An 11,256-nucleotide genomic window follows, 5' to 3' on the forward strand; every position below is an offset into this window, starting at 1 on the left:
GGGTTCACTGAAATGGCAAGGTTGACTGAAATGAAGATTAATGGAAGCCTCCATCCCACACCAGATCTACTCTTTGATGGCAGGATGGGAAGCTTTTTTCCCCTGTCTCTAAATTGTATTCTGATGTTTATAAATGCGTCTGTCGCAGACTGGGACTGTGGACTTGTTGAAAACACAGTCCCTCTGTGACCATAGACCGCTGCTGTACAAATCTAGATGTTCTTAGATTTTATTTATAAGAAACGATATGGTATTTTAGGGACGATAGTTGTAAATTGTGATTGCTTACTGTCATTGCTGTGGTGTACAGCATTTGTATACTCACGGTCACACATATTCAGTATACTGGATATCTTCATCTTTTGTTTCTAGTTTTGATTTGTGATAGAATCTCACTCTATAAACTACACTGTCTCGGAACTTGGGGCAAATCTCTTGCCTTCACCTACTAAGTGCTGGGCGATATCATACTGGCTTTGCCCAGCTTTTTAATGTGGAAGAAATCACTCTAAATGTCAGAACTGCAGTATTTTGGTGCATACCTTATTTTAATATGCTAGACAGCACAAAAGTAAATGAAATTAGCTTTAAATCATCATGTATGGGATTGTGCTGTACCAATTACTGGGGATACTAAGGTACAAGAAAGTCTTAAATCTTCCAAAAATTTATGCATAGGTAGAAATCATTATAGTATAAATAAGAAGACTAAAGTCAAACTAATATAGACGACACACGTGTGATATTATAGTATACATAGCAAGAAGTCAACACCGTTCAGCCTGGACTGTCACTAGGTATTAGTTCCTTCACGTACTTGACTGTAAGCTAATCAGGAATAGAACAGATGGTAAAGATGACAGAGAAAAGGCAAGATTTAAGTTGGGTGGGGTGGGCAGGAACAGCCAGCAAAGAAAAAGAAATACTGGAAATTTATCATTAGGACTCTCGGAGCTTGAGAAACCAAAAGTTGTGTCCAAACTCACCTAGAAGATCAGGCAGAGCAAGCTATGGATAAATATAATGATAGAATATTTAGATTGGCTCCTGACTGATGATGTCACTAAAGGCACACAACCTTTTGTGGCATACTAGCTTTGAAATAAACACGCAGTATTTAGATGTCATTCAGCTGAGTTGTCTTAGGAAAATAAAATGAATTTGTGATTTTTGTTTTAGTATCTTTGCAAGATATCACGATGAGAAAAGCTTTCCGAAGTTCTACAATTCAAGATCAGCAACTTTTCGACCGCAAGACTTTGCCCATCCCATTGCAGGAGACTTACGATGTCTGTGAGCAGCCTCCACCGCTCAACATCCTCACTCCTTACAGGTCAGTAGAATATCAGTCAGAAGCCCCACCGTCTCTCTCCTGCTTCAGATTTAAATGCTGGATTCGCACGGTTTTAATCTCACTTGGTTCGAGTCAACAGAATGGCCTCCCTACCTGTTACTTTCAGAAAACCTTTATTTATTCTTTAGATGAGCTTCACGGGCTCTGACATACAAAAGACAGGACCTGTTCAAGTAATTGTTATGAAGAGGCATTAGCAAAGTGATTCCCGTGGAATTGTGTCAGTAAAGTTGCCATTGTCTTTCTCGTTTTGTTTTTAATTTTAGGAAAAAGAAGCTAAAAATTCCGCAGTACTCACAACCATGCTTGTTGCATTCCTTGTTCTTGATATGTCTATCTTCACTTCCTGTATCTGTTTAATGCTTTCTACCATGTACTCCGGTGAAGTCCGCAATTAGTGTTTCTTGGAAATTCTCTCACAGGATTTTTTAACTTGGCAGTTTGATATGTACAACATGTTCTGAGAAAATGAAATTTGAGTTGTCATTTGAAGCCGGTTCAGTAGGCAGGTTGACGGATATAAGTGAGTGCTCATGTCGAACTGAAAACTGAGAAACAGCTTTTGGGTTTAGTAAGATGCTAACTTTGTTAGAAGGCTGGTGCACACAGCAGAGGTCTCTGTTCTAAGCAATGCTCCTGCTTTCCAGACTTAGCTTTCCGGCAGAACCATTTCTAATTATTAACCTTTCTCAAAGGACTTAAGAGTCTCTTACTTAGCAAAGGTGGCCTTGCTGTTGCACAGCAATGCTTTAAACTACAGTATCAGCTCTGGAAAGCTCTGCTTTTTCATCTTGCATGCTTTTGCTTCTGATTTATTTATTAAAAATATACAGTGCTCTATTTTGGCAATGTTTCATTTTGAGACACAATCTCCTTGTGCAATTCAGAGTGGCCTTGAACTTGTGACCCTATTGCCTCCAGTGTCAACATCTCTGCACCATGCCTAGGACAGAAACCTGCTATGTGTCACTGTCTGAATAATGGGCATGGTGTGAGGGGAAGCACGTTTCGGTGATAAATTTGTCTCATTGTCTTCTCTCTCACCTAACACATGGTGTTGGACATATTGTATTTCAGGGACGATGGGAAGGAAGGGCTGAAGTTTTATACCAATCCTTCGTATTTCTTTGATCTATGGAAAGAAAAGATGTTGCAAGATACAGAGGATAAGAGGAAGGAAAAGAGAAAGCAGAAGGTATTAAAGAGATTCAAAAGCTTGGCGCTACGTTTATGTATTCATGTTTTGCTGTACATGGAAAACCTGGTTAACCCACACTTTGATGGTCTTGTTTCATTGGGCCCATGCCTTAAAGTCCTTCACTACATAGGTCACAAAGGAATATTATGTAGATGTGACTAAAGGCGGGAAATCAAGCCAGCACTTTCTGCAACACCATGTGTGCTAGCTGTTTTCAGCAGGTTGTTGAGTCCTCACTAAATTCCTTTCCAGGCTGTTGTACTGCCGTCTTCCTCTTTCTGGTAAAAATTTTCCTGAATCTGCCTTACTTCCTGCTAATGACTTTTAAAGTAATAGAAGGAAGGAACAAGTTGTATTTTGGCACAGTGGAGGCACAGGCTGTCTTTATTATGCCTTTGTTTATCTCTGCTTTCCTCAGTCCCTATAATACTCTCTTGTTAGATTCTTATGTGCGGGACAGTGCCCTTGTGTTCGAGCTAGAGTTTGCAGTCTGGTGACTGGCAAGCTAAAGTTCTCCCGCACACAGGTTTTGTTTGCTAAGCACAAGGGTTGTGAATCATTGTTTGAAGTAGAATTCCTTAGACAGCTATGCTTATCTACTTCACAGTATGCCCCGCCTCACACCTGACAGGCTTCATCATACATGTTACCTGCTTTGTCCCTTTGGGCATTTGATATTTGTTGTACCTTTTCCTATGCTGTCTCCCCTGACTGTAATTTTTGTCCACTTCCCATACAGATAATTTAGTATCTTAGTTATTTGACCAGGAGTTGATAGTTCTGTTGTCCATGGTAAACTTTGACGCTTGTTAATAGTAGGTATAAGAGTAAGGGTTAGGGACTTGTCTGCACCCAGAGGATTTTCTGCCTTAACTCTAGGCACACCATTTTGTATCTAATCCCTCGACTTGAAATTGAGTTGCAAAACCGTGGTGAGAAACTGGGATTACCGCGAAATCTGGTCAATTTTAACTCAGAATGTACATGTGCAACGGCTCTAGGTTTCTATATCGTGTTGGCGTTGCCTTTTTAAGCATTGACCCTAGAATTTCATCTTGACTACTATAACCCCTTTTTAAGTATTTGGCATTTCACCACTTGGCTTTGTCTCATTACTTCTGTTATAGCAGAAAAACCTAGATCGTCCTCATGAACCCGAAAAAGTGCCAAGAGCTCCTCATGACAGGCGGAGAGAATGGCAGAAGCTGGCCCAGGGTCCAGAGCTGGCTGAAGATGATGCTGATCTCTTACACAAGCATATTGAAGTTGCGAATGGCCCAGCCTCTCATTTTGAAACAAGGTTTTTTTTTTTTATTTTGTTTCTGAATGAATGCTAAACATTGGATTTACTTATAATATCTCTCTGTATGTCTAAGTCTTGGCTCCCAAGCTGTGGAGTTAGAAGAAGGCCCTGTTGTAATAGAAATGTTTTCAACCCTAACCACTGAACCTGCTGAAACCCAACCCCCTTCAGCAGGTCCTGTCCACATGTGGACTTCGTGTTGCCATTTATAGAAAGAAATGTCTAAAGTAGATAGTTTTATGATTTGTTTTAGCTTTTATCTGAAGACTTCCTCCCAATATTTCAGGTAGACTGTATTGAATGCCATAGTAAAGTGTGTCTGGAATATTTCTGAGGTACTGATTTATCGCATATGAAACTGGAGATAAGAAGAGCTTCAGTTCTGTTCATCCCAAGTCCCCGAATTCAGATACATCAGGGATTTCAGACAGAGTTGCTACCTTCTCTTACAGACATGTGCACTAGGTCCTGTTCCTTTCTCAGTGGCCAGGGGTCCTAGCTAAGTGACGTGCTAGCGTAACACACAGCTTTCAGGTTTCTGTCGGAGTTTATGTATGTATTATCATCCTCATTTTATTAGAAACGAGCAACAAATGGACAGTATTAGAGGCATAACTGAAATATTAGCTATATTACTAAAAGACACTGAAAGAAAGGAAATTAAACAAAAATCTGTAGGTACACATTTCTGCTCCAGTTAAACATAGGCGTTTGTCTGGCCTGTTTACCAGTGTAAGTGGACTACTTTGTGACGCGCTCTGCACATCTGTTAATCCAGCTTCGTTCTCAGAATGCTCTGCAGTTGGTAAACACAGATCTTAGGTTGCTCAGCTAAGATTTTGTCTAAATCTCATGTTGCTGAACGCTAGAACCAGAGAAAGATTTGTTCACAAAACCTTTGGAAGCCATTAGTATAAGAAAACCAATGTCCAAGTGTTAATAAATTCCAGTTTTTATATTTTACTTGTCAATCTTGGTTAAAAATTATTCACAGAAATAAACTACTGGCACTCCAAAGAATCACCATTCGTGTAACATTTCATTTCTCTAACAGAGCACTGTTCCTATGTCTCTTTCTTTAAGGCCTCAGACATACGTGGATCACATGGACGGGTCTTACTCACTCTCCGCCTTGCCGTTCAGCCAGATGAGCGAACTTCTGACCAGAGCAGAGGAAAGGGTCCTAGTCAGACCCCATGAGCCGCCGCCGCCGCCGCCAATGCATGGGGCGGGAGATGCAAAACCCATGCCCACCTGTATCAGGTATGCAGGACAACCTCTCATACTTTGTCGTGGGGACCAGTGGCCCTTTTCTTCAATGGGTTAATGGTAAACATTTCGGACTTTGTGGACAAGTAGTCTCTGTCACAAGAGCTCTAGTCTGCTATCGCTGTGTGGAAACAGCCAGAGACTGGCCGTAAATGACCGCTTCAAACAAAACAAGTTCATAAACAAGGAGCCTTTGGCATAGAAAATGTGTTTGCTTTCCTCTGATGAGAACAGGTTCTTTCTCCCGGGGACATTTAGCTAATTGCTTTAAAGATTCATGTTTTCATGTAGTTGCAGCTTTGTTAACTAGCGTTATCTTACACAGTTTATTAAGAAAAAAGGAATTCTTAGAATGTCATAAAGGTCTAAAATATGGAGACCAAAGATGTTAGTTTGATATTAAGAAAAATATTTTAGTAACTTCAGAGAGAATAGGCAGTTTCTTACAGCAATATTTCAGTAAAGCTAGACACTTAGACATTTTTAACATGGGCATATTAAAGAAGTTTTCTAATCGAAATACAACCCAGCGTTACCATTTTTACTTTAAAATAGAACAGACCACAAAAGCCTCGTATCACTGACTTCTTTGGTATAGCAGCCTCAGGAAGAAAAGGGACTGTAAATTTCCTTTTGTGGGTTTTAATGAGCTGGCATTGGCATCAGTGAAATGACATACGATGACCCTCAGCAGCTTCCGTACAAACGCACCATCTTCACATTAGCCAGTATTGCCGTAAGTATGCTTGCAGACACCGAGCGTGGAAGGGTTGCATCATCGTAGGCTCACAACGCTGTCTGAGCAGCGTTGGACACTGCTTACTAAATTAGGCATAAAATGCCCGAGTGGACGTGAAAGTCGCATACAGTGTTGAGGTGTTCAGAAAGTTGGGTTATTATAAACCAAAACTCCATTTCTCTAATAGGTACACTATGTACATTCTTGTACACTTTTAGCTCTCAGTCTTTAGAAATAGTGTTAAATAGTGTAAAATTTCTGTAGGGACGTGAAAATGGGCCTATTGGTGGAGCTGCTGGTGTTCATGTACAGTTCCTACAGCTGTTTTCCTTTTAGCTTCCTGCTCAGTAACTTTGAGGATCTCTTTGTCATTTCAGCTCGGCCACAGGTTTGATAGAGAATCGCCCCCAGTCACCAGCTGCAGGCAGAACACCCGTGTTTGTGAGCCCCACTCCCCCACCTCCTCCACCACCTCTTCCATCCGCCTTGTCAACTTCTTCCTTGAGAGCCTCGATGACCTCAACTCCTCCCCCCCCAGTCCCTCCCCCACCTCCCCCTCCAGCCACTGCTCTGCCAGCCCCAGCAGTACCCCCACCGCCAGCTCCTCTGCAGATCGCCCCTGGCGTTCTTCACCCAGCTCCTCCTCCCATTGCTCCTCCTCTAGTCCAGCCTTCTCCACCAGTAGCTAGAGCTGCCCCAGTATGTGAGACTGTACCGGTTCATCCGCTCCCACAAGGCGAAGTCCAGGGGCTGCCTCCACCCCCACCGCCGCCGCCTCTACCACCACCTGGCATTCGGCCATCCTCACCTGTCACAGTTGCAGCTCTTGCTCATCCTCCCTCTGGGCTCCATCCAGCTCCCTCTACTGCCCCAGGTCCCCATGCTCCATTAATGCCCCCGTCTCCCCCATCACAAGTTATACCTGCTTCTGAGCCAAAGCGTCATCCATCCACCCTACCTGTGATCAGTGACGCGAGGAGTGTGCTGCTGGAAGCGATACGGAAAGGTAATCTCCTCAGTCGTGGGAAGCGTTGTCACGGTAGCATTGGAAATCTTCTGGATGCTTAGGACAATGTTGTGTTCCTCGTTTATACACTTTCGGGTGGCTGTGATTTTGTACAAATGGGATTTCAGAAGCAGAACTTCCATATTTTAAGTGACTTTCAGGAAAAATCAAACATTTAACTATTTTATTTTGATACTTGGTAAGGTTTCTTAAGATGAATGAGAAATAGAAAGCAGGGAGTTGGGAATGTGGTTCGGTTGATAAAGGGCTTGCCTAGCGTGCACAGAGCCCTTGGCCCTAGTGCCACACAAGACTGAACACGGTGGTGTACACTTGTACTCCAGCACTAGGGAGCTAGAGGTGTGAGGAGCATCAGAAGTTCTAGGTCATTCTTGGCTGTGACTAGTCCCGTGCCAGCCTGGGCTACATGAGACTGTCTGAAAAAGAAAGAAGAAGAAACTTACAGCATTGGACTTCTGTGATATAGAAATTTTAATAAATATTATTAACTTCCTTAAAATATTTTCAGTGCAAAAGTTTTTTATTTGGGGTGTAATTATCATCTGTTATGCCAGATACTTCTAAAGGATTAAGGTTCTTCACTTAGAAACAAGAACGATCATGTTTATTCATTTGTTAATTCTGTATTACCTAAGCAGGAATCAAGAATATAGAGAATGATAGCGCCTTTTCTTCAAGTACAGGGGACAGTAAGGCTGCAGAAGATTTGCCCCTCGCGGTGGTAGTAGTGTGTCATCTGGTTACAGATGAGCGTGAAGTACGACAGAGCATGATAGAGAAACACAGATATCCCCTGGAATAGCTGGGGGTTCAGGACCTGATTTACAGGTGCTCATGTAACAGAAGACTTAAAGCTCCAACCCAGTTCCTTCCGATTCATTTTCAGTGGAGTTCGCTTTTTCTTTTCCCATTAGTATTCCTCAGACGCCTTTAATTTTAATCGCTAAGGATTGTGTCTGGTTTTCGCATTCTGATTTTAAATGACTGGTTCGGCTTTGCTGTCTCAGGTATTCAGCTACGCAAAGTCGAAGAGCAGCGTGAGCAGGAAGCTAAGCATGAGCGGATTGAAAATGACGTCGCCACCATCCTGTCTCGACGCATTGCTGTGGAGTACAGTGACTCGGAAGACGACTCGGAGTTCGATGAAGTAGACTGGCTGGAGTAAGAAGCTCGCGTTGCTGTGATTGCCGGACTGAATGCACATGTCCTTTGTGGCGCTTGTTCTTTGAAAATGTTTGGTCATTCTAGTGTTTTGCTTCCTCTTCCTCATAATGAATAACCCTTTTCCTCCATAACTTTTGATTTCTATGAAAAGTATTAGCATATATTTCAAACTAAATATTTTACAGTGGCTTATCTTCCCCGCCCCGGAAAAAATATAATTTGGTCCAATAAACCACTAAGTATTAAGCATGGGCAGCCGTTGTTAGAGTAGCTGATTCAGTTTTTGATATACCTTAATTGTGCACTTTGTGATTTGTTTTTTAAATTTGAAGAAAGCACCTGAGAAGGAAACCTCGAGGGCAGCTGTGTCTGTTGATGAGCCTTATTCCGTTTCCTGATGTTCTCAGTGAAGAACACTGCCTCGATTATATGGATACACAGAAAGAACATTTAGCTTGTAGTGTTGAATTCTCTTAAGGAATGGTTAATTTTTTATTATCATTTTATTGTTTTAAATACTTGCCTTATTTGAACGTTTAGCAGAACCCCTTTCCCACTTATATATTGTGTGGTACAGTTTTGCTTGCCTATAGAAGTTTAAATTTTTTTCCATGTGAAATACTCAGAATAAGCATACGTGTAACTTACATAATGTGAGAATAACAATCTGATGTAATTAATAAATGGTTCATTTTAAAGGTTCCCAGTGTCGCTCTGTGAATGCATCTGTTGATAAAGCTGCTTCTAAATGCGTAGGTGGTGTACGAAAGTCACAGACAACTTGAGCTGTGTATGTCCTCTGGGTTTTTTAAAATATAACTTGTCTCTTACGCCAGGGAACTTTTATGCCATACTTTTCTTAAGTTATACAATTATATTTCAGCTCATTATTACCTTAACATTCCTACTGATGTTTGCCCCCTGCGTGCCTTATTGTCGGTTTATCACCATGCTTGACAGGTTTGTGTAAGGATGAGTTGTTTGTGTTAGCATCAGTTCAAGGTGACAGGGAGGCACAGTAATGTCTTAAAGATGTTGAGAGAACCAGCTGTGACTTCTTGGCTGCAGCGCAGTCCAGCACTTGAAGACTGGCAAGGGTGAGGGTTTGAAGTCAGCCTGGACTGCATGGTAAGGTCTGATCTCAAAAACACAAACAAACAAAACCAAACAGAAACTTAAACTAATTGGAGTTAAGGCAAGTCAGTTATTTTGTTTTGTTTTAAGTGGCCTCACTCTTTGGCCTTGCTTGTATCCACATTTTGCAGTTCAATTTCCAGATCTTTATCAAGTGGTGCATTGTGTTCCTTGAGTCTGGGAGTATCAAAGACTTGCTTTGACAAGGTGCGTGTAGCTAAAGTGAAGTTACCAATCCTACACCTCGACCTCCTCCCCATGCCCGTCCCCGCTCCCTCCCCTGTCTCTGGGCTGTCCTGCGGATCAGAAACCTTGTAGAGAATGACACCAAGGAGAGACCGTGGTAAAGCAGCTGAGCCCAGGGTCACTTGCTTCCTGGCACATTGTAAGCAGGCAGACAAGCCTGACCAAAGACACTGGAGCTCGTGAGCAAACAGGGAGTGCTGATTGTCTCGCATCGAAGTTTTGAGGTGAGTTATTTCATGATGCACTTTGGGAAATAGGTGGTGATTTGTAGTCACTCGCTAGCGGGATAATATGGGAGGTAGATAGCAAATAACCTGTGATGTTTATAAAACAATAGTGATGAACTAAACTCATCATTTTATATTATTGCTATAGCAATACAATTTGTGTATAAAAAAATCCCAATTGTTTAAATAAAAAATTTGATTCAGTCTTTTTGATAGCTTAGTTTAGAACAGTGGTTCTCAACCTTCCTAATGCTGCAACCCTTTAATACAGTTCTCACGTTGTGGTGACCCCAACCATAAAATTAATTTCCTTGCTACTGTTACGCATCTATTGTAAATTGTAAATATCTGATATGCAGGGCTTCTGATATGCAAAATCTCTGTGGGGGTCGTTCAACAACCCCGCCCAAAGGAGTCATGACTCATGGATTGAGAACCACAGGTTTAGAACAAGAGTTAAAGCCATTGAAGGTTCCTTTCCAGCCTTGGGAAAATATAGTATCAAATTTAACTTAAAATATGGCAGTTAAAAGTCTGTCTTCTTAAATGTGATTATGATTAAAAAGTTAGAACTTAAAAAAATTCTTTGTTCATGTTTGAACATGTGTATGGGGGGCACTCATGCCATGGAGTACAAGCCAGAAGATGACTTGAGGTGTCTATCTCTTCTTTCACCTTCTTTAGAAGACAGGTTCTTGTTGCTTGCCCCTGCATGCGCCAGGTTCACTGGCCTGTAAGCTTCCAGGGTTTCTCCCATCTTCATGTTAGAGTGCTAGGGGTCACCGATGAGCACCACGGCATCAAGGTTTACATAGATTCTTGGCACCAAACTCAGATCCTTAGACTTGTGTGGCAGACACTTTATAACAGTTAACTATAGCTGGCTAACCAAAACATAATGGTGTGGGCTTTGAACAGTTAAGGGAAACTCAAGAGAAAATTGGTGATATTTAGTAGTAGAGTGGATGCCATGCTTGTTAGTAAAGTCTAGAGGTGTATAAGATCATAGTTATAGAGTCTCCTCTTTTATTTTTCAGACTATTTCTGGGAGATACCCTGACAGAAGAAGCCAGGTATAACTTCTGTTGTAGAGTCAAAGCAAACTTTTAGTGTAGGGCATTCGGCTTACTTGGCTGAGAGAGTTTTTTAAACAGATTGTCTGAGGTCAGCTCTGTCTCCATAAGAAGAGTGAAAGCTACTAAGGACCGCCTTGTTATGGCTGAACTGTTCTCCATATTCAGCAGGGCTATCCACAGACAGAATGAGGTGTGTTGGGGGCACCCATTTCCCACAGTATCACAAAATCCAGCCAACAGTTTTAGTTACCTGCTTCAAACTTGAGCTCCCTTTGGCATCTGTGGGTTCTCCCTCCTCTTCTCCCCAGGAATGGTGAGTCGGGAGGTGGGGAGAAGTGCTGCCTTGCAGTGGTGACGTTGGCATGAGGGCAGCCATTGCCTGTACAGCGGAGGGGCCTTCCTCTCTAGCTGTTCCTAAGAGCAGGGTAGCCACTAGCTTCAGGCTTACAAGGCATGTCAAGCTGTCACCATAGTCCTCCATAACTTACAATAACATGAGCAGACGAGATGAATCCCAAC

General features: G+C 42.1%; 1 protein-coding gene across 3 annotated transcripts in view; it reads left to right on the forward strand.

The window, feature by feature from the left end:
* Nucleotides 1–8,756, forward strand: part of Wasf1 (WASP family member 1) — a 48,514-nt gene extending 39,758 nt beyond the window's left edge. For 2 of the 3 annotated variants that reach the window (XM_057762354.1, XM_057762355.1), the window contains exons 4-9: nt 1,180–1,333; nt 2,432–2,549; nt 3,680–3,852; nt 4,939–5,118; nt 6,241–6,869; nt 7,898–8,756. In XM_057762354.1, coding sequence (XP_057618337.1) covers nt 1,180–1,333; nt 2,432–2,549; nt 3,680–3,852; nt 4,939–5,118; nt 6,241–6,869; nt 7,898–8,055 — 1,412 coding nt within the window. In that variant the 3' untranslated portion in view covers nt 8,056–8,756. The remainder of the gene's footprint in view (nt 1–1,179; nt 1,334–2,431; nt 2,550–3,679; nt 3,853–4,938; nt 5,119–6,240; nt 6,870–7,897) is intronic. The other variant, XM_057762356.1, reaches the window with a different exon arrangement.
* Nucleotides 8,757–11,256: the final 2,500 nt, after the last annotated feature.

The sequence above is a fragment of the Chionomys nivalis genome, chromosome 2 (genome assembly GCF_950005125.1).
Source record: "Chionomys nivalis chromosome 2, mChiNiv1.1, whole genome shotgun sequence".
Taxonomy (NCBI): Eukaryota; Metazoa; Chordata; class Mammalia; order Rodentia; family Cricetidae; genus Chionomys; species Chionomys nivalis.